Raw genomic sequence first — 24,506 nt, forward strand, 5'->3', positions numbered from 1 at the left:
TACTTTCAGTCCTTTCAGTCCTTCGATTTCAATGCTGCTATAGTTACACATGATTTTCTAACAACCATTAAATTTGCTCATTTAATTAAACAAGGAAATAATAAACCAGACTATCTGTATTTTAGTAGTGGTTAATTATATTTGTCCGTTGGTTATTCTTTGTTGCATATTACACTCTTAATAATAAATGATGTTGGATTTAGTTTTGTTCATAGACTATCGTTTTTTAAGAAATAAGAAGTAAATCCCTAATGAATGTAAAAATGGATATGTACAAGTGTAATGTTTACGATAATTCCAACAAAAGAATTAAATTTCATAGTAAATGATTTTTTATACATGTATTATCTGATTTCTAAATACGTGGTGTAGGGGGGTGGCATTTGGCAACAAATTATTACGAAAATTCAATTCCTAAGAATTGATTCTTTGATTTAACTGTTTTTGTTCATGTTCAATATCATCTGCCAATATTATAGAGATTACTCAACTCGTACTTACCATGCACATTGCATTGAAAACGCCGCAACACGTGACAACTTTTCAACTCTGCAACACGTGACAACTTTTTTCGTGTATAGGTCGCATCTGCTCATTAGGGGTTTTATACATGTAATTATATATCTGGACCTGCGTCTCTAATCTTATTTGTTCATTACTAGACAGAAATACAGAAGATTTCTTTTATTTCCACCGCCTCCTTAATTAAACCCAAGTTGTCTGTTTTCAGGATATTGATTATGCATCTACATAGCATACCGGGTAGTTTGTCTTAAGTTTAAGATATCATATTTTGCATCTCATTTTTATGTAATGTATAAAATGTAAATCCTGCTCAGTGTTGTGGTATTATATGTTATTTCATTAGTCACTTTAGTTAAATCAAACACCAAAGTATTATTGCCATTTGTCAGTGATACCTCACCCTGTCCTGTTGTAACGTTAGGTTTAGGAAATCTGTAGCTCCACTGATTTTGTTGTCGTCTGACTTTGTGTGGTGGTTTTAATAGGTGTGGTCCCTTTCGTCTGTTTCAGCCCTCAGCGATGTGTGTGTGTGGGTCCTGGACCGCCGAGTGTTCCAGACGATCATGATGAAGACGGGTCTACAGCGACAGGAAGAGAATATACGCTTCCTCAGAAGGTCCTTATATACAGCATATAGGGCTAAAAATAGATCTCAGAAGGTCCTTATATACAGCAAATAGGGCTCACAATTGACCTCAAAAGGTCCTTATTATATACAACAGAAAGGGGTTAATAGTTATCCTCAAAAGGTCCTTATATACAGAAAATAATGCCAACAATTGACCTCAGAAGGTCCTTATATATAGCAAATGGGGCTAACAGTTGACCCCATAAGGTCCTTATATACAGCAAATAGAGTTAACAATTCACTTAAGAAGGTCCTTATATAGCAGATATGGCTAACAGTTGACCTCAGAAGGTCCCTATAAACAGTAAATAGGGCTCACAATTGACTTCAGAAGGTTCTTATATACAGCAGATAGGGCCAACAATTGACCTCAGAAGGTCCGTATATACAGCAGATCGGGCCAACAATTGACCTCAGAAGGTCCGTATATACAGCAAATAGGGGTAACAGTTGACCCCAGAAGGTTCTTATATACAGCAGATCGGGCCAACAATTGACCTCAGAAGGTCCGTATATACAGCAGATCGGGCCAACAATTGACCTCAGAAGGTCCGTATATACGGCAGATCGGGCCAACAATTGACCTCAGAAGGTCCGTATATACAGCAGTTCGGGCCAACAATTGACCTCAGAAGGTCCGTATATACAGCAAATAGGGCTAACAGTTGACCCCAGAAGGTCCGTATATACAGCAGTTCGGGCCAACAATTGACCTCAGAAGGTCCGTATATACAGCAAATAGGGCTAACAGTTGACCCCAGAAGGTTCTTATATACAGCAGATCGGGCCAACAATTGACCACAGAAGGCCCTTATATACAGCAGACAGCTAACAATTGACCTCTGAAGGTCATTATATATACAGCAGAGAGGGCTAATAATTGATAAAAAATAGTTCAATGTTGCACAAATAATAGAAAGGTATTAACATCTGAATTATATATTTAGCAGATAGGGCTGACAATTGATTAAAGATAGTTAGATATTCCACAAATAATAGAAATGTTTGAACATCAGAATTTTGTAGTCATGCAGATAGGGCTTACAGTTGATAAAGAATAGTTCAATATTGCATAAATAATCAAAAAGAATTTAACATCTGAATTTTTAACATGAATGTTTATTTGAAATAAGGGATGGAAAAATATAGATTACATGGAATGTATTGTGCCGATTTCTCACCCAGGAGACTGGGTGGTTACCTATGAGATACAATGAATTAATCATTTATTAATGATTAACATAGCCATTGTATTTTATACAGTCAAGAAAAATCCAAATATATAAGCTAGAAAATTTTTAATTAAGTTGGATATCTTTGTATACTTTTATTTAGAACCTTTTTTGTAGTACATGTATTGTAAAATATTCTATAACTGACCATAAACATCTATGTTTCTAAAAACCCTAAACCGATAATTGTAGTCAGTAAAAAAATCAATTTTCATTTAAGATTTTATAGACATTAGTTTAGCTAGTGCTATGCACGTGTATCTTCGAAGGTCATTTGAATTACTCCCTGCGAAGTGAGCGATACACATAGTTAGTACTTTGTAAGATTAAGGACCCCCTCTACTCTGGCCTGTCACGGAGACTGACACTCAAGTGGACACGAGCATTGTTCGGAGGTCAGCGTCCGCCATTGATCCCTCTCGGAAGTCTATTACAATTAGATACATCTCTGATTTCATTGAATTCCCCCGTAAATAATTTATAAGCTAGTTTATGCTGAGTCTACAGTTGGCGACCATTACTGAATTGGATGTTTTCTCTTGTTTTCTATGCACGTAGCGATCGCAAGGGTTCTTTTTTTTTACTGCTTTTTCTGGGTGGGGGCTGTTACAGTATAATTTAAAACTACACGAAAGTAAATTTTATTTTAAATGAATAATAAAATTAAGGAGCTCAAAACATACTTTTTTTGTAGTAGCAAATAATACAGTTTACCTCTTCTTATACTATATCGAGTCGGTGAATCTTGTTTTTATATTTTTATTATATATCTTTTGGGTTTTTTTTAACAGTGTTCCATTATTAAAGAATTTGCCAACAGACAAACTCGCCAGAATCGCAGACTGCTTAGAAGTGGTAGGTATTACACGAACCCTTAACTTCTGTGCAAACCAACGATCTTACGAGATTGTTTTTACTATATCAAGATTATCAAGATTATATATTACCATTGTATGTCTTTCATTTAAAAGACATCATGCACGATTCATGCTGATGGATTTGTTTGTGATCAATATGTTACATGTATATCAGTTTTCGGAAATTAATAAATGAAGTTATACTTCTAAGTGATAATATTAGTAGAAAATATAGCAGTAATGTTTGTGAATGATTCATTGACATTACATCCCATTATGTTTATGTAACACAACTTGGACATATTATCAGCAAAATTGTTTTCTTTCCTTGATTGAACAAACTCATAAATAAATATATTCAATTTACAATGTTCCTGATGGAGTGTCACTTTTTAGGACTTTTTCCCCGAGAACGATTACATTATACGAGAGGGTGAGACGGGCGACACGTTTTTCATCATTAATAAAGGCGAGGTACAGTAGAATATATGTTTATGTACCTATTTGTTCTTGAGAAAAACTCGTTTGTTTGTTTTACACACTGTATTCACATTGTATGTCGTCTCAATCAATTTTGTAAATTAGAATGATTAACAAATAGAATAATTTGACGGAGTAATTTGGCAGATAATGTGCATTGAAAGCCTTGTCAAAATGAGCAACCATTTTCATCTGTTTTAAATGGATAATTTTTATGAACAGATATTAACTATAATAGTGGTATTAAATATATAAATCATTAAGTATGAAAGAGTTATTTTTTTAAAGATTTCTTTTTAATTTGTTCATAGGTCAAGGTAACTCAAAAGGTAACAGGGGTAGACAACCCAGTGGAAATAAGGAGACTTACTAGGGGAGACTACTTTGGCGAAAAATCTCTTCTCAGGTACAAAGTTTATGTATGGGTCTTTAGACTTTGTATATCAGGCACGCAGCATCGTTTTTGATAGGGGCAGATATTGGCATACCTCAACATCATGGCTATCAAAAAAAGCCACCCACCCGTTGCTACATATTAGATATAAATGTATTTAAAAGAGATTCCAATATCTTGCTTATCTTCTAGATTGGCCATTGATTTTGGTTTACTCCCAATGTTGTGGCAGCAACTCCCAACTTCTTGATTGGGGGTAATAAAGTTCATTGAACTAGATCAGCTAGTAATGAGGCCGTGATTCTGTGTCAAAATCCTGACACCATGTTCTCTCTGGAGTGGCGATGCAGACAATATTTATTAAACTTACAACACTTCTTCCAGACAAGTAAAGAATCCCTCCGATATATCGATCTGATCCCTGAATATGCTCACTGATTGCCAGTATTCCATTGTGTGGATGGTTAGAAGGTCATGTTATCTGGAATGCTATATTATTGTTTATTCAGAATAATGAAACTCCTACCCCCTCCCGTACAATAAACGGCCCAAACGGTATAGATTGACACTAGGCTGACAGGGTCCCGTTAAATTTTATTTAACTGTACAGTGTACAATGTACATTAATTAAACTCAAATTATCCATCTCATTAGTTGTTATCTAATGTACCCATTACTGAAAAGGGAGGCTACTTGTGACAAAATGAATTATTGCAATATCTAAACAGGCACTCGCATTAATTGCAGATGTAAAGTGAATCCAAAATATACCATTAATAGAGTATTATGTTTCTTTTTTTGAACTGTGTGCGTGATTCTTAAAGAGTTTCCCTGACGCAAACGTTTTCACGTTACTATTTAATCATATTACACATGGCATGACTGAATTTCTCCTTCGAAACTCGAAACAGATATTGTTTTCGGAGAACAGTTTGTTTTTAGGAATTTAGAATATTTTATTCTGCATTTTAGTGAGGACAGGAGGACAGCGAACGTGATAGCGCTACCCCCGGGAGTGGAGTGTCTGACCGTGGACAGAGAGTGAGTATACTACTCAGCGCCTCACAGAGGCGATACATGGTGGAAGTTAACTGCTGTGTGTAAATGATATTCGAAATGTGAATTAAAATTAAAAAATACAAATATTTAACAAACCACATGTAGAATAATTTGACCAAAATTTCACATTAAAAGAAATGAGTCACTTTTTCCATGTGGTAGTTATCTCCCTTATCAGACGGTCACCCCAATAAAATGTTGTATGGATCCAAAATATTCCAAGGATACCAAAAATAAATTAATGCGAGATTGATAAGTTATTGTAGTAGAATTTTGAAAATCCTGAAATAGTTAAGCAATTACTGCTAAGTGGTAAATGTTGTCTTGGTACGAATAGAAAGATAAAATAACTCTTAGTGGGAATGATTGTTTTAAACGTTTCCCGACACATAGAACATAGAAAGTTAATCAGTGAAGGTCATGTTCTTAATGAAACTCTGTTCTAATTTTCTTTTTTGTTTGTTTATGAATTGATAATATATATAGTTTTTGGAACATATATCGTAAATAAAGATTTGCATGATGAATACGTAAAAAACTAAAAAAAAAAATACTGTAAGCAATGCGATTGGTATTATTTACAAAAAAAATCTAATAACCAAAAATGTTGAGTATATGAACAAAAAAATCCTAATACATAGTATTGAAAGGCTTCCTTTTTGTATTGATAAAAACACAAACAACAGCAATGAATTAGACTGATATTATATTTTGTTGGTTCTTCTTGTAATCTTGTGCGTAAGCTCTCTGAGCCTTATCCCCTGGTAAAAGAGTTCGTCGTGTTTCATGGCCCCATCATTCCACAAGCGGCCCCCGTGTCAGACATAACCTTCAAAAGTGTTTTAATGTCTCGTTTTGTATCAGAGAGCGTGACAGTTGCTACATTTCTTGCGTCTTTTTCAGCCATTTTAATGCTCTGATTGGAGATTTGAACGAATTGCGAGAGAAAGATTATGGCGACGAGGCAAGAGGCGCTCAGAGGTAATTATCGGGTGTGAGATCTAACAACGTTATCTATTTGTTGATAGCATTTAAGATACGGGCTGATAGACCGATAAAATTATTTGTCTCTTTAAAGTGCTCATAATCGACTTGGTACTCATCAACTACAGTACTCATAAACTACATTCAGAGAGATGCTTGATTATTACTGCCATTACATATGTATACTTCTGTGTAAGATGTGATACGCTATTGAACTGAAAAAAAACTACAAATTATTTATTTATCTGTTATAGACACTGATGCAATGACCCGCTATTCCATCACACTTTGTCCTCTCTGATTGTAGACATTCATTTAGTTCATATTACTCTGGGAGTCTGCAATAATACTGTTCAAGACAATACTGTGGTTCTTATACATTTCCCCTCGGGTTTTCTCCGTTGTGTTTCATTGAAACCACTTCTAGTAATATTGAAGTGTTTATTAACCACTGTTAAAGAAACAATAATAAATGTTGGTTTAGCTGAGTGATGCCTTAAATCTTATTGGTGTTATTCCTAGAACCAGTGGGGGTAATGGCTCGGACGTTCTGCTGTCCCCGGTCCGGGATAAACCGGACAAGGAGTTCGCCAACATCCAGCTGAAGGATCTGGAGATCATCGCCACCCTGGGGATGGGTGGCTTCGGTCGTGTAGAACTGGTAAGTCCAAGATTGCCGGCTAAAGGCTTCGTACAATGGCCAAAATTTGCTTAAAGTTTAAAGAATTCATCTAAAACTGTGATGGAATATGAACAGAAAGAAATGGAGACGTTTTTCTTGAATAGATTTTTTTTATTTCAGACGCAAATTTCACATGCACGGTCCAAAACGTTTGCTTTAAAGTGCCTTAAGAAGAAGCATATTGTGGATACTCAACAGCAAGAGCATATATATTCCGAGAAAAAGATTATGATGGAATCCAGGTCTCAATTTATTGCAAGGTACTAGATCACAACTATAAGTATATTGCAAGTGATATTGCTTAGAAGCATTTAGGGGTATATGAGGTTTATTTTTTTTGTGTTTGGCTAACACATTGCAAAATATATATCTATATGATTAATTTATGGAATAAGAGATAATTCTTTGAATATTATGATGTGATCAAATACGGTTGGGGTGATCAAATCTATCATTATTGGAGCCCGAATCAACGCACTGAACAATGAACACTGTACGATCGAAATACCAGATACAGACCAAAGTCCAATGCACATGTCCACTTATTTCGTGTGCCTGTGCAACTTTATCAAAAATAATATAGTACATGTATTGGTATTTGGACTGTGTTACTCTAGAAAATATCTCGGAAACCAGCACAGAGAAAAAATGGCTCTCTCCGTAAATGGAAGCAACAAGTGTTTCATATCAGAAAAGGAATGGTTGTCAGATGTGTATTCCTCAGCATTTGTTCACACTATTGATTGGAGATCGTACGCCTGAATATGGACGCCCTAAGTTTGATTAGATTTAGAAATTTTCTTACCGCATTTGGTGTTCAAGGGAGATAATTTGCTAGCTAGATGACATGTATAATCTGGCTCTTACTCCTGTAATATCACGCTTCGTGGGCCCGGAATTGTAACTTCAAACTTCCATTAAAACTTCCAGAGCACTCTTTTAGTTTCGAAAATTGGAGTCATAGAGCGTAATAAAGGCGAGCAGAGATTCTCCTCTCTAGTTTGTTCATTTGGTAAGGATCTTATAATAGACTTCAGCAGATCCTCAACTTTAATTTGCTCGTTTAGTATAACTCTTGTGATAGACGTTTCGCCAAATGGTGATTCTCAAATTTGATCATTTGATAGAGGTCCTGTGGAGATAATAAGTGCTTTTCATTATTTGTCCGGTGTCTTATTGTATTTTTACTCTCACACAGGGGATCGATTTTTTTTCCTATTTAGTATCTCTTGTTTGTCTTAGACTTTGCAAATGACTGGGATTTTTTGAAGTGCTACAAAATTATTGAGCTTATGGCCTCTTAAACTCATTTTTAGGACTTTAAATAGATTGGAAAGATCAAAATAAGAGCAGACTGACTATGACAAATAAAATTGCAGTGAAAATTTTTTACCATTTGTTATTACCTTTTATCTTGTGAATATTTGCGAATATTATCACGAAACGAGAGCAATATCTTTTCACCGGTGATTGTGTACTTAGTATGCTGGTTTTGTTTTTTAGATTATACAAAACTTTTAAAGACAAAAAATACGTGTACATGTTGATGGAGGCGTGTCTTGGGGGAGAGCTGTGGACCATTCTCAGGGACAGAGGCAGTTTTGATGACATTACAGGGCGCTTCTGTGTGGCGTGTGTTCTGGAGGCTTTTAAGTATCTCCATGACAGAGGAATCATTTACAGGGACCTCAAACCTGAAAACTTACTACTGGACCAGAATGGCTACGTCAAACTTGTAAGAATAGATGAAAGCTCGCGCAATAAAAAAAATTATTGCAGAGTTATATTTTTCTGTTTACAGACAATCTAATTAAAATTGTAAAAACGTGTAATGTCATTCCTCTACGGTATCTTAGAGGAGCTATTGCAAGTTAAATGACATTGTTTGCTAAAAGAAAACGTGGTCTGTTTGAAAGGTTGACTTTGGATTTGCCAAAAAGATCGGACACGGCCGAAAGACATGGACTTTCTGTGGGACACCGGAATATGTGGCTCCAGAAATCATCCTTAACAAGGGACACGACAGGGCAGCAGATTACTGGTCCCTGGGCATCCTCATGTTTGAGCTCCTAACGGGCAGGTGAGGTGTCGCTTATTACGAATTCCCAGGGACGGGCAGTTTTACTTCGTTGTAAGCGTAATTCTTTATATCCGTCAAGTTTGCAACATGTCGTAAAGTCGCGGGGAATGAAACTCACTTTGCTGTAAGCGTCACTTCATTATAAGCGTGTTCGTTATAACCGTATTATACTGTAACATATGTATATAGTCTACGTACACTTCAGAGATATGAATCTCTTGTTTAAGGTTGTACTGTGCGAGCGACAATAAAACGAAAAATCCTAAGAGTAATTTTAATAAGACACAGTGTACCTGGTTATGGACAACATCCTTTAAATACTTGTAGTAGTTTTAGTTTCGACTCTATTTGTGAAGGTCGACCGAGTTTAAGGCATTTGCCATTTCATTTACTACCACACAAATCTAGAATTAGAGTGAAGAATAGCAGTATTGCGTGCAATGCTACAATTTTTGAACCGATTTATCTAGGAATGATGCGTAAGGGCGATTTTGTATATATTTAGCGTCGGTGACTCTATTTGAAATCGGGGCTTACCGTTGGGAATTCGTTGCATTGCAGGAAATGCACCTAGGAATGAAAAGCCTTCAACATGTTTTATTATTCTGCTAATGAATAAACATTTGTATGCGTATACAAAGAGGAGATAAGAGAATGTCAAACAAAGAGTTACTTTTATGGACATTGTTAAGCTCTCTCTCGGATTTCTCGCTTGGTTCACGCTCTATGGAGTCATTAGGAATCAAGCGCATGTACGAATGAGCCCTACAATTTGATTAATATCATCATTTGGTTTAATGTCCGCCCCTTTCCCATTTAATCAATAAGTTCAATTAACGGTTGCCTTTTATAGTTGTATTTCATCCTTGGGCAACCTTTCATAACGCCCGATCGAAGGAGCACGTTTTCGATGTATCCCTTGTTTTAGTTTGCATCCTGATATGTGCAATAATGTGAAATGAAATATCTGCAGATGCCTAGAAGTTCAAAGGAAAAAGGCACAGCTAAATGATTAATGGCACAATTGTCAATATTGACATGCCATTTTACAAGTAATTTTTGGTTTCTATCAGATGGTTGCGCAATACGTTGACGGGTGAAGAAACAAAATCTAGACCCAGAGAGTTTATTCGGTGAAACATTCACGAGATGGGAACTTTTGACGTGTCTTTAGACTATTTGTCTTCTATATTCCCCTGGAAATCTTTATTACTTTGACGTCTTTCTATCATTAATCACTGTTCTGGGCAAAATTTCAATTCCAAGAAACACAGATTATCTCCGAGCGTAGTTTCTCATTCGTTTGCAATATTGGTCTCTTTAGAAGTTAAGTAAGGTTGATGTAAATCAACCACTTGTTTTATATGGGTTTTTGAAATTCATTATGATTTTTTCCCCCTTTTTGACTTCATAAATTACAGGTCAAAAACACATTGTATTGAAGATTGCATTTTTATGTGAAATATGTTGTTGAAAAAAATTGAAACTGCTTTGTCATTACTTTTTATGTAACAGCTAAATTGTTGTTTTCTAAATTATTGCTTGAATTTGCAGGAATTCTGCTTGTCACTCGATCTATATTAACACCTGGTCTTATTGTAATATATTGTGAACAGTTTGCTGGTTCGATTTAATAAGCTGTTGATGATTATTATAGTGATGTTTGTACTAGATTAAGTAAGTGTATTTTTTAGTTTACATCACATTGAACGTAATTTGGGTACAGATAAATCGTTTACTTACAGTAACAATTCAAATTAGTTTACATTACATGTAAAATTTTCGTGAAACCCCTTTTTTAAGTAGCTCTTTTTTGTCGTGGAGGTACGAGTCTGTAGCTGTGAACAGATACGCAAACATTGTACCTTATTTTGTGTTTATCTATTTTTCAGTCCGCCATTTTCGGGATCTGATCCAATGAAAACATATAACATTATCCTGAAAGGTATAGATGTAATAGAATTCCCACGGAGGATAGGAAAGAACGCCGCCTCCCTCATCAAAAAGTTGTGTCGAGACAACCCAGCCGAAAGACTGGGATACGGTAAAAACGGAATCATCGACATCCGAAAAAATAAGTGAGCGTTTTATCATATTTATCGTCAAATCAATTCATACTCAATCAATCAAACCACGGTCAATATAGTATACGATCATCTCCCACAAGGGAGGAGAGACAAATGCGGAGTCCGGATCGAGGGTTGAGACAATATACATGTATCTTAGTTATATTCAAATCAAATAAAATGAGGCATATAATCAACGTGTGTGGCTGATTTTCACCGTGTATTACAATGTTGTGGTTTTGTTGCAGGTGGTTCCAGGGCTTTGACTGGGACGGTCTCTTACATAGAAAACTGGTTCCCCCAATCATTCCTCAAGTGAGCTTTTTATAAACTGTAACACGTTTTTGCTCAATTGTATCGGGGTTTTTTTGTATTCAATTCTAGTCCGAGATTGTCAATGCCTTAATATTTCCCGCCATTTGCAGGTTAAAGGACCAAACGACTACAGTAACTTCGACAGCTACCCAAAGAGTTCCGATGTCCCTCCCGACGAGACATCAGGCTGGGACTTCGACTTCTGAGAGGCAATCAGAAAAACTTATCAACGGACACGGCATTAGTGTGAGTATTTCCTGCTGAATAACTTACTTTTATAACTTTAACTAATGTGAGTTTTCATTATTAAAATATAATGCATATGCTGTGTTGGCCTAGCAGTTCATGCCATATCAGATGAAAAAAGTCACGAGACGCTCTCAACCAATATGAAACTAAAGTCAACTTTAAAACAGAGCCATAAAAATGTCCATTGATCAACAGCTTGCTATGTAAAGGAAGTTTATTTACGTTCGTTTCATTACTAGTATAAGTAAAAACAAGTTTAGCTTTTTTTAAAAAGCTTACCGTCTTGAGAACAAACCCTAAACAGCAATTAATTATCAAAGACAGTTTAATTCTTTTTATATAAATGTCACCTTCCTCTACATAGCATGACGAGTGGAACATTTTATGTCATGTGTCGTTTAAGCCTGCGTGTCTAAAATTGAGAACTGCGTACCCGAGCTTGTAAGTTGAGATCGACTATAGGGTAAAAGAGATCTTAGGTAGGGTCGTAGACTCGTATTATTTTTATAAAATCAAAGTTATACCACTGCATTTATCTAAGGTGCAAATAACTTTACCGGTATCAGGCGTACCGCATCAATTTTTTATTTTGTATAAATATTTGAATAAACAATGCTAAAAGAAAAACAAATAATTTCAATATATATTAGAGAATGTTACTTTCAACTAGTTGGACCTGAAAACCAAAGGCAGAATTTCATTCATAGCAATTTGTATTGCTTTTTCGTTTTCTCACTTTTTAAGATTTGAAATCAACGAAATTTGTTAAGTCGTACATGAAAAAGATCATCAGAAAATTATCTCCCTTGCGCCGAACAGTATTTCAACCAATGAAATAAATGTAAATGTTCACATCATGTATTTTCTACCAATCACAAAGGAAAGGAATACACAACCCGGAGACTGTAAATTATTTCAACTCTTTATACTGTCTTCCAAGGAAGACGGTAAAAAGTCATATAAAGAAGTTTTTTTGTAACTAGACAATTCTGATATTGTCATTTAATGATTTTTATCCTCTGGAACTTTGGCATAGTAATGATTAATTTTTTGTTAATCTATGTCTTGCAATATCTTTATAAACTTTTGTTTCAGGTGCTGCATGTGATCAGTAAGTTTTTATATACTGACAACTACCTGATGGCATCAAGGAAATCATTCCAATATCAATGGAGGAATGATTAAAGCAAGTTAAAAGAGAGAAAAGTTCCTGGATCTGTTTTATGTACTCATGTTACAGTACAGTATTCTCCAATCAGATCATGTCGAAAACACGTGGTGCTATATTGCTGACGTCATCTGTACTTGTGCTAAAAATAGAGGTGACATCATTGAGGATTGAATATCAGTTTTTTCTGTGATATTACCATTGTTGATATAAACTTTATCTCTTGTCACTTGTCGCAACATTAAAAACAGTATGTTTCAATAGATTTTTAATTGTGAAAATACTCGATGCTGATAAATGTCAAGCATTACTATAAAAGTATAAAAAGAAAATGGATGTATATATTTTCTCTATTTTGTCATTAACTCTGTTTTAATAGATATCTAAGTAAATGTCAGCTATTTCCTGACGGGCTTGACAGCCTGTGTTATCCATTACTGTGGATGGGTGGTGTTAGATTTTATACAAGTTTCATCATCGTATCAGTCAGCCAACTATTGGACAGTCGACCGCTCTTTACTAGCATTGACTTGGAAATATACGTGCTCAAAAGAATCAAATATTTTATTGTTGAAACGTGGAGTCTGTTGCATTTGTCTTCCATTTTATATAGATTTGTTAGAATGATCCTAAACTCTATAGAATCTATCAGGCATTCCGCCGGTCAGTGTGTTCGATACGGCTTCGTTGTGTTTTAATTTTTATTTGTTTCATCATTGTAATGTTGCTCGATGGTGTATTCGGAGTATGTTATAAATAAATTTATCAAGGTGAACAGAAACCCTCGTGTCTTTGTTTTATGTATGAATTCTATGGTTCAATTACGCAGATCCCATGAATTTCCGGCTACTGGTATCCTTTCTGATTTTAACAAAGTAGGCTGTATAGAACATGACTATTTTTAAAAAATTCTGAAAATGAAGAAAAAACACAAAAAACGATCTTCCACTTGGCATTTCTCGGTCAATTTCTATCACAGGGTTGACGGAATCGTCCGAGATATTCCGAATGAATATCGACAGCCTCAATAGATATACGTACATGGACGTTAGTTAAGGCGTGTTTGTAAACTTTATTGTGAAACTAGAAAATATGCATATTGCGACATTTGAATTCATCGCCTTCAAGCTAACGATTTAGCCAGATTATTTCATGAAAACGATGATAAACTTCATTTTTAATTAATATAGAATGATTTTATTTTAATTAAGGTGGCTCACTACACGTTGAAATGTGTTTCTCAAATCAGCAGAAAATTACTTGATTGTGATAGATATCATAATGGATAAGAAGTATGTAAGTCAAATAGTCAAAAATATGTGCAATTTTGGATGAAAAATTACATTGAAAATTTAATTCACTAAATATGAACAAACGTTCCTGGCGGATTCGAACTCATGATCTGTGGTTCAGAAGCACAATACTTTAACCAATCACCTACGACGATATACTAGTCAGCCCAATCGAACGATAAAACAGTTTAACAAAACATTTGTATCGCCATCTTGTGACGTAGTGTCTTTAAAAGTTTAAAAGTCTTGGTGCAGTGAGGTACCTTAAAATATTCCGAAAATTGAAAAACATGCGATATGCCCTTTAAGGAGGTAACTACGGCCTAAAATAAGCTGTTGAAAAATGTGACCAGGTTAAAATTTTACGACTTTAGGACTTAATTTTTAATGGAGAAAAAAGCATCCCGGTTTAATGATTAACGTTGTAAAGTGATTCAAATCGTGTCAATATTCTTGGTTATACGCCTGGACGTTCGTAAATAATAATGAATGATAATTTCCTATACAAAATAAGTTTTGTTTTTCTGTATTTCATAAGCTTCTCGAAGATAGTAACACAACTGTTTACGATTATGGGTGGATTATAAGCCCTACACGTTTTGTGAAGAGACGTAAGTTTGACTTATGGCTTATAAATCAGAAATAGTCCTTTTGGGTTAATAATAAGTTAGAAGTTCACAGGCTATACATAGTATCGTAAGACATACTTAAGTAGATCGACTTGTTCATGACTATTTTTCCCAGTCACCTAAAACAGAGAGAGAGAGAGAGAGAGAGAGAGAGGAGGTAGGGGGGCTTGTGTACACGGTGTGCTTCACGGTCGTCTTCCGATATATAGGTAGGTAAATGTCTATTGTTTCTTTAGAGACAAAAAAACACCGTTCAATACACACAGAATACACAAGAAACTAAACGTGCACATGTACATGTATATACGTGTACCAGCAGAGCAACGATCACTAGTTATCATTGGAGATGAAGCCCCAGCCCCGATTCCCCAAAATATTATAGTAAAGAAAATAATGAGTAATTTATTTTGTCATTAGTACATGATTTGTAATAAAATGGAAAATACTGTAACGTGTTTTGGGTTCGGTGATTGAGACCAGTCTGGGAAATGTGTCTATTTAATAATCATATATGAATACCGGCATGAAACTGTCACAAAAACTACGAGTCAATATATACAGATATAGTTGTAAGGATGACCTATCCTTAAGCATGCAAAACAAATAATTCACAAGTTATTTATAAGGGATGGGGCTTGATGATCTGTGGGTTATAACCCGGGGCTCTATCCGAGGCACAGGTCTCAGCCTCGAGACCTGTGAGATCTGTCCTGATAAGGCTCTATGCCTATATCACATGTTCAGGGCTGTATCTCTGCAGCCGACACAAGCTGCAGCCAGGTACACTCAGTTAATAAAATACGAGTAAATATTAACGCGCTATTTAAAGATTAACCCAATACGAACACTGTGCAGTCGTATTAACGTACCTACTCCTTTGACAGCCGAACACAGAATCAGCTCTTCTCTCGAGTGTGCTCTTATATATAGTAGTGTCATCCGGACTATCCTCGCACATTACCATTAGCATCAAAGATAACACCCGTATGATATAAAAATTATCTGAACCCCAAACCCGATCATTTGTTACATAACCCACGCCTCATTGCTTCATGCGTCCTCGCATGACAAAACGATAACATAGATATATTTTTTTTTTTTTTTTTTAAATTTTTATCTAAAAAGGATGACGTATCAAACATGAATAATGTACAGAATGAGTGATGGATGTATAGCACCTTCTTGGGGATGAACATGAATAAGCATACATACACATGCAAATAACAAAAATGTAAAATGAAACAAAATGTTCTACAAACACAGTACAGCTACAATGTTTATAAGTATCTACAAATCAAACAGTTCTTCACTTTCTTTGATTCTCTTAATTTTCTGCCCATTTTCATGGTATTTGGTGATGGTGATCTCCTTCACTCTGCGATGATAGCCCTCTGTTTGAGTAGATTCATCTACCATGATCTTGGATAGGACAGGATCCAGGTTGTCAGTTTGAATCCCAAACTCCACACTTTTCTTCGACACGGTTTCTTCAACAAGGCCAAGGTTGGTTCACACTGGACTTGGCGCTGTTCTTTTTCGAATCAATCTTCCTGAGATGAAGTCATCCTGAGAGGTTGATGGTAAAGCTTCCATCTCTTTGTCTGCGAGTTCAGTCCGAATCTCGCCGAGTTGAACTTCGGGATCCACGTCCCAGTCACTGTCGTCTTCCTGATCATGACTTGTGTCCTTATGCGTTGAGGAAGGGGCATCGGGATGCTTTGTCCGCATGTGTTTCTGCAGATACTCCTTCTTCTTAAAGGATACATGACAGGCTTTGCATACCATCATACTGCTTGCACAGCTCAGCACATGTTCGGACCATGCGTCCTTACCATCCAGTTCAACAAAACACACAGGACATATTTCCTTTGCCCTCCGAGGTGTCGTCTTTGTGTTAACCATACTACAATGTAAAATAAAAGCTTTCATAAAAATCGATGATGCATCTGAGCATGAACATTCCTCTATATGAATAAGACTATCTATCCACTATACACAAAATCAGAATCATTCCAATAAACAACAAAACTAATATGTACAATATCTAATTGTTTTATTGAACAATTTATTCTGTCACATAATCTCTCATCCAGACTGGAGCACGTCTGTTGCGCTTGGACTCGAATTCCCCAGCTAGTTCATCTGTAACCTCTACTTTTGACTGACGCTCATCAATAACCTCTGACTCAAACTGAACATCAAGTTGGCTTTCCGTGCTGCTCTCCAGAGGGGTCTGCAGTTCGTTCTCTCCTTTCAGAATCTGAGCTTTGCACGTTTTCAAGCGGTCACAATGTATAACCTGGTCTTTACCATTCCGACCACAGTTAACTTTATACAAAACTTCCGATAGTTTTGTGAGTATCTTGAACGGTCCCCGCCAGTAGGACGTGAACTTCGGTGAGCATCCAACTTTGCGCTGGGGGAAGTATACGTATACATTTTCTCCTTCCTTGAACTTCTCATAGGACATTTTCATGTCATGATAATGTTTCTGACGAAACATTGCACCTTCTGCATGACGTCTGACAAAGGCGTGTGCTCTCTCCATCCGATCTTGCATTATCCAAACCCATTCACTTCTAGGTACTTCTTTCCAAGACGAAGGCATATCATACATGATATCTAGAGGTGTAGCGACCTCCCTTCCTAACATGAGCATGTTAGGACTATAGCCAGTGGATTCATGTTGAGACGCTCTATAAGCCATCATCACAAACGGAATGCTTTCATCCCAATCTCGATGATTCTCATCCACGTAGGCGCTCAGCATAGTGGCTAATGTTTTGTTGAACCGTTCCACCATACCATCTGACTGCGGATGATATGGGGTGGTTCTTGTCTTGCGGATCTGGAGAAGCTTACATACCTCAGTGAAGAGAAGGCTCTCGTATTGTCTTCCCTGATCTGAATGGATTGTCGCTGGACATCCAAGCCTACAGATTACTTCATTAGTGACAATCTTAGCTACGGTTTGTGCTTCCATATTTCGCATCGGAAATGCCTCGGTCCATTTTGTGAAGTAATCTGAGATAACGATAATGTATCGATTTCCGTTTTCTGTCTCAGGAAATTCGCCAAGAATGTCTGTAGCTATCCTCTCTAAAGGGTAGCCTACCTGTAAAGGCTGCATAGGGGCTCTTTTTGTTTTGAGGGGAGCTTTCCTTCTGGAGCACACATCACAGCCTGAGATATAGCTCCTTACATCACTCTGTAGCCCTGGCCAGTAATAGTTCTGCCTGATTTTATTCAAGGTTTTTGTCATCCCTAAGTGAGCAGAAGTTTTTGCATCATGCATCTGCTGTAAGATATATCTTCGTTGGGATAAAGGAACAACTATCTGATATGTTGTCATGTTACTGTCCTCGACTTCCCACACCCTGCATAGAAAGTTATCCTTAAGGGTTAGCCTGCTCCACTGTGCCCAAAGTGACTTAACTACATAGCTCTCAGAGGATATATCACTATATTCGGGACGTGTTTTATCTTGCAACCAAGACTTAACAAGTCTTATGTCCCTACATTCATCTTGCAATGTAGCTAAATCTGATTCACTATTTTCTCTTATTTTGTCCTCGATTATTCTAACATGTCCTTCAGACACCTCTGACTTGTCCCAGTCATCGAAATAACCGCATTGGCCACATGGCACTCTGCTGAGTCCGTCTGCATTCCCGTGAAGTCTACCAGCCCGATGCTCTATTTCCATGTCATAGGTGGATATAACCTCGATCCAACGAGCTAACTGCCCCTCCGGGTCTTTAAATCGAAGCAACCATTTCAACGAGCTGTGATCTGTTCTAACTAAGAACTTGTGTCCATACAAGAAAGGTCTAAAATGCTTAATGAAAGTGACAACAGCCAAAAGCTCCTTTCTGGTGACGCAGTACTTCTTTTCTGATTTACTCAGGACTTTACTTGCATACGCCACAACCCTTTCTTGGCCATCTTGCAGTTGTGAAAGAGCAGCACCCATAGCATACTGACTCGCATCTGTATCTAATATGAACGGCTTCGTAAAGTCTGGATGCGTTAGAATAGGCGCTGATATCAATCTATCTTTGAGGAGCTGAAATGCGTCCTGGCATTCGTCGGTCCACTTGAATGGAACAGACGCCTCTGTAAGTTTATGTAAGGGTTGAGCGATTCGAGCAAAGTTAGGGATAAATTTTCTGTAATAACTGGAAAGACCGATAAAAGAGCGCACCTGTGTCTTGTTTACTGGCTCTGGCCAATGTTTAACAATCTCTACCTTCTCAGGATCAGTCTCGATCCCCTGTTCCGAGATGATATACCCCAAGTATTTCACCTGTCGAGCAAACAACGAACACTTCCTTGCCTTCAGCTTCAGTCCAGCCGCAAGAAGCTTTTCGAACACAAGTTCTAAATTTTGCAGCATGTCATCAAATGTCTTTCCATAAACGATTATATCATCAAGATATATAAGACAAATCTGCCATTGTAAGCCAGCCAGCACAGTCTCCATCAATCGTTCAAACGTGGCTGGGGCATTACACAACCCGAACGGCATTACGTTGAACTCATATAGACCCTGTCGGGTGACAAATGCCGTCTTTTTCTTATCCTCTGGATCTAGCTCTACCTGCCAATACCCAGCATTCAGGTCCAAAGTACTGAACCATTTGGCGCCTCGTAGTTGATGCAGAGACTCGTCAATACGAGGTAATGGGTATGCATCCTTCGTTGTTATACTATTTAGACGTCTGTAATCGACACAGAACCTTGTGGATCCGTCTTTCTTCTTTACAAGCACGATTGCTGCTGACCACGGGCTCTGAGAAGGTTCTATGATACCTCTTCTTAGCATGTCAGATACGTGATTTTGTACCTCTTCTTGCATATGAAACGGCAGACGCCTGGGTGCTTGTTTAATTGGTGCATTGACACCAGTCTCTATCTTGTGTCTGACCTTGGCGGTTCGGCCTACATCTTCATCTGTCTCTGAAAATAGAGCTGCGTACTTCAAAAGAAGAGCCTTTGCTTTCATGACATCATCTTTATCTATATGACTTGTGCTGCTAATGAATAGCTCTTGCAAATGAGCCGGCAACTCTCTGTCCACATCCAAGTCTCTATTTCCCTCTGACACCAAAGAAAGAACCTCATCAACAGCATGTAACTTCCCAACAACAGTACCTGGGTAGATGGTCTTGCTATCATCCGAAATATTCATGATACGGAGCGGAATAGTGTCCTGTCTACGGACAAGTGTTTTAGCCAGCATACATGAATTCTGAAACTTTTCAGAGGGTTCTATCAGTCCAGCTTTGGTTGGAAGTCCTCCATCAGAACTTGCACGTATTTGCCCTTCAACTACCAGTTCTGATCTAGGCGGTACAGTCACTCGGTGAATAATGGCCACCTTATAATAGCTCGCTGACCCCTCAAGCTGAATCGGGTGTTCGATACCAGATATTGATATCTGATGCATCCTCATGTTAATGACGGCCTCATGCCTCACTAGGAAATCTAGTCCAAGTATCCCATCTACTGTCAAGTCTGCGACAATCATTTCTTGCTGTAGGGCAATGCCATTCAATGTAAAATCTACTGGAGTTCGCCCAAGCACTCGTAGTACTGAACCAGTAGCTGATAGTACATCCCGTTCTACCTCAGTCAACGCGTGATTTGCATCCCTTTTAATGTTCTCATAACAAATTGTGGATAGCAATGATACAGTAGCACCTGTATCAACCAATAGGTAAGCATCCATCCCATGTATGCGAGCAGTGACATAAACCCCTTTTTCATTTATAGAGTGTACTACTCTTGAATACTGATCACTAGAACATTGGTTTTTCTGGAAACTTGTATCAGTTTTGGGATTCGTTTCTCTTGTACTATTAACTTGTGTTAATTTGTCATCAGACCCCTTATTCAATTGTGGGCAATCTTTTCTCAGATGCTTGTCAGATCCACATTTATAACATTTCCTCGTCCGGTTACTATCTCTTGCATGTGTCTCCGGGCGAGGCATGCGTCTCTGGCTTTGAGACTGAAACTTCCATTGTTTCAAATCTCTCATATCGCGCTGTAACGACCGCATGTTTTTCTCGACGGTCTCTATAAAATTATCGAGTTTTGAAGCTTTGGACGAGTCTTCAGTATTTTCACTCATTGTCCGGACAGCATCTGTGTGGCGATTCTCTGCCCTATAATATGCTTCCAGCTCAACAGCTCTCTGTATTGCGTCATTCAAGTTTATGGGTCTAGCCTGCTTTATCTTAAGACGCATTTCCGAGTTATGTAGCCCATCTAAGAACTGTTCAGTAGCTAGTATTTCCCGAACATCATCGGGGGCTGTCGGGTAAGCTTAATTCACGAGTCTCCTTATGTCCTGTCCCATCTCCGGTAAACTTTCAGAAGCCTTTTGTCTCCTTTCCCTTAGCTGTGCTCTGTATAGCTCAGTTTGATTCATAGGGGCGAATCTATCTTGCAAGGCTTTCACTAATTTCCTATAGTTCTGTCTCTCGTCTCTGGGCTGATTTCCTAACACACCTTGTGCTAGTCCCCTCAGGGATGCAGCCAAATATAGCCCTTTCTCAGTCTCTGTCCAGTCATTCAAAAGACAGACTGATTCAAAATGGGACAGATAATCATTCCATAAACCGGATCCGTCGTATGTTGCAGGTTTTACAAAGTTCCGAGATCGGACCGGTCCAGGATTCGTATTACTTGTTCTTGGGTTTGCGTTGTTCTGCACTGGCGGCCGGTCACTAGGTACAGGATCCTCATCATCACACAAGCACACATCTCCAGACACATAGCCACTCACACTATCTCTCCGTCTCACGTACGGGGTACTGGTACTCATGCCTGGTCTGGGTCTCCGGCCTCGGCCTGGAGAATTCGTAACCCGTAGAGAGTCATGTATCTCTCTACTGAGCCGATTTATTTCCCCCTCTAAATATTCTACATCGGCGTGTAAATCGCGCACGCTCATAATTAATATTATATTAACAATTTGTAGAAAACAATTGACTGATCAAAATCCCGACGCTGCCACCAATTTTGTAACGTGTTTTGGGTTCGGTGATTGAGACCAGTCTGGGAAATGTGTCTATTTAATACTAGTAATCATATATGAATACCGGCATGAAACTGTCACAAAAACTACGAGTCAATATATACAGATATAGTTGTAAGGATGACCTATCCTTAAGCATGCAAAACAAATAATTCACAAGTTATTTATAAGGGATGGGGCTTGATGATCTGTGGGTTATAACCCGGGGCTCTATCCGAGGCACAGGTCTCAGCCTCGAGACCTGCGAGATCTGTCCTGATAAGGCTCTATGCCTATATCACATGTACAGGGCTGTATCTCTGCAGCCGACACAAGCTGCAGCCAGGTACACTCAGTTAATAAAATACGAGTAAATATTAACGCGCTATTTAAAGATTAACCCAATACGAACACTGTGCAGTCGTATTAACGTACCTACTCCTTTGACAGCCGAACACAGAATCAGCTCTTCTCTCGAGTGTGCTCTTATATATAGTAGTGTCATCCGGACTATCCTCGCACATTACCATTAGCATCAAAGATAACACCCGTATGATATAAAAATTATCTGAACCCCAAACCCGATCATTTGTTACAATACATTAATGTGCAGATTGTGGTCCCGTTTCCTATTTACGCAACACTGAGTGTATCCGTCTGAGGGACACTGAAGTGAATGATATTGTATGTTGTATCACAGTGCAAAATTGACTGTTCTATAATTATCTTTATTTCGGACTTTACTTTTCAAATACAGCATTTATTTTGTCATATATTTTTAGAATTTAATGTTTACAAAGTGAATTAGCCATTGACACTCGGCAGAATCTTTATTTAATTGTTATTACAAATCAGACAGATGTTTCTCCCAAGAACTGCTAATCTCTTGAAACAACATTGCGTAATTATATGCCTTTCATGTCTTGGCCATCAAAGACTCATTGAGTTAATCTAATTACCTAATACCTGTGAATCTTTCACTCAATTCATTTGATGCCATCAAATTGTCACTTTTACTCATTGTTTAGATTCTTGTATATACTGAATTGTATTTGTCAATCTTCAGTTCGGAGGCCTGACGCATTACCGGCCACTTCCGTCTGTGTCGCTTATTTGTTTGTTATTGTTCATCTTTTAAATTCGATTGATGATAAATACGGAATCCTTCATCACTTGGTTTTACTTCTCTGGAATTGCATATTGGTGGACCCTTGGGAATACGGCATACATAACCTTCGTTTTTAACTTACGGCCCACAGCGCGCCTCAACCTTATAACTTGTTCCTGTTACGCCAACATTCCCTCACCCGGTTTGTACTGCACACGACCGATGCAGATCCAGAAGCATACCATCGCACCGTAAAAACTACGCGATCACAGTTGTATGAAAAACATCCGCACATATGAGTTATATACATTGAAGAATGAATAATAATTACGAATGCATGCATTATTCTTAACTTGTTTATCAAATCCTCTCACGACTTACACACACCGTTTGCGAGAGTAACTGCATAGGAGAGTTGATTAAAATCAACTCCAAAAAAATCGATGTAATGTATGCTGAAGCATTGTTTTTCAAGGAAACTTATCTATTAACACTTTGAAAATAGTAAGATTTTATATAATACGAACAATTTAGATATTTATTTAGTCTCATGTATTCCTACGCCAAAGTTTAATATAGTCTCGTTCAACCAAAAGCTCGACTGTCTCCGTAAATCTCCGACAAACAGAGAGGCTCTCTTGCTTGTCGGAGATTAACGGAGACAAGTGAGCGTCTGGTTGAACGAGACTGGAGTTCAATATCAATAGTGCTTGGATCCATACAATTTTTGGGAGTTGATTTTAATCAACTCTCCTATGCAGTTACTCTGACAAACCGAAAGTGAAACAGTGTTTGGACCAAAGCACAAATTATCGCCGCTGACAAGACTTAGTTCTTGAAAATAAATTATAAATTCGATAAAATGTATGCTAAAGCATTGTTTTTCGAGGAAACTTATTTATAAATACATGTACTTTGAAAATAGTCAGATTTTAAATGGTACGAACAATTTACATATTTTTTGAAGCCGTATGTATTCTTACGCCAGAGTTCAATATAGCCTCGTTCAACTCGACGCTCGGTTGTCTCCGTAAATCTCCGACAAGCAGAGAGTCTCTTTTGCTTGTCGGAGATTGAACGAGACTAGAGTTCAATATTGCTTAGATCCATACATTTTCCAGAAATATTTCTATCACTGATACATAGTTTGATTGAATTAATTATATCTTTAAATATTACTTAGCATGATTCATATGGGGTTTTATCATTCTTGTGTCGAAAATGTCCAAAAATTCATATTATAAAAATGTGCATAATTCAAATGCAGATTAGAATCTACCCGTACTCGTAATGCAAAATAACATATCATTGATTTTAAAACAAATAAACATCGATAAATCAACTCCCGTCAGTTCTTCGGTACTTTGATTAGAATTGTTTCGATTACTAATACATAATTTGAAATCTATATTTAAATATTACACAACATGATTCATATGGGGTTTCTCTAAATTCTTGTCTGAAAAGTCTAATTAAAATTCATATTATAAAAAATGCGTAATTTAGATACAGATAAGAAACTAATTGCCACGCAAGATAAGTTGATTTTAAATAAATGGTAATCGATTAAATCAACTCCCGTCAGTACTTTATTACTTTGATTATGTATTTCAATTATTACAATCAACGTTATTTCTTATTCCCTAACGATACAACAGGTAAATCTGAAGTTATTCACACATGTGTTTTCAGCTGTACTGTCTCTTTAATATTGGAAGCTTAAAAAATTAAAAT

The 24,506-nt window shown here is 37.3% G+C and overlaps 1 protein-coding gene across 3 annotated transcripts in view; it reads left to right on the top strand.

Annotated features, from left to right (window-relative positions):
• Window positions 1–13,500, top strand: part of LOC128166844 (cGMP-dependent protein kinase 1-like) — a 41,963-nt gene extending 28,463 nt beyond the window's left edge. For all 3 annotated transcript variants that reach the window (XM_052832266.1, XM_052832267.1, XM_052832268.1), the window contains exons 5-18: window positions 1,036–1,141; window positions 3,177–3,240; window positions 3,639–3,716; window positions 4,034–4,128; window positions 5,089–5,157; window positions 6,079–6,156; window positions 6,682–6,820; window positions 6,962–7,101; window positions 8,345–8,576; window positions 8,758–8,921; window positions 10,814–10,999; window positions 11,236–11,302; window positions 11,413–11,548; window positions 12,647–13,500. In XM_052832266.1, the coding sequence (XP_052688226.1) occupies window positions 1,036–1,141; window positions 3,177–3,240; window positions 3,639–3,716; window positions 4,034–4,128; window positions 5,089–5,157; window positions 6,079–6,156; window positions 6,682–6,820; window positions 6,962–7,101; window positions 8,345–8,576; window positions 8,758–8,921; window positions 10,814–10,999; window positions 11,236–11,302; window positions 11,413–11,508 (1,514 nt within the window). In that variant the 3' untranslated portion in view covers window positions 11,509–11,548; window positions 12,647–13,500. The remainder of the gene's footprint in view (window positions 1–1,035; window positions 1,142–3,176; window positions 3,241–3,638; window positions 3,717–4,033; window positions 4,129–5,088; window positions 5,158–6,078; window positions 6,157–6,681; window positions 6,821–6,961; window positions 7,102–8,344; window positions 8,577–8,757; window positions 8,922–10,813; window positions 11,000–11,235; window positions 11,303–11,412; window positions 11,549–12,646) is intronic.
• The last annotated feature ends 11,006 nt before the right edge of the window (window positions 13,501–24,506 follow it).

The sequence above is a fragment of the Crassostrea angulata genome, chromosome 10 (assembly GCF_025612915.1).
Source record: "Crassostrea angulata isolate pt1a10 chromosome 10, ASM2561291v2, whole genome shotgun sequence".
In the NCBI taxonomy this organism is placed as follows: Eukaryota; Metazoa; Mollusca; class Bivalvia; order Ostreida; family Ostreidae; genus Magallana; species Magallana angulata.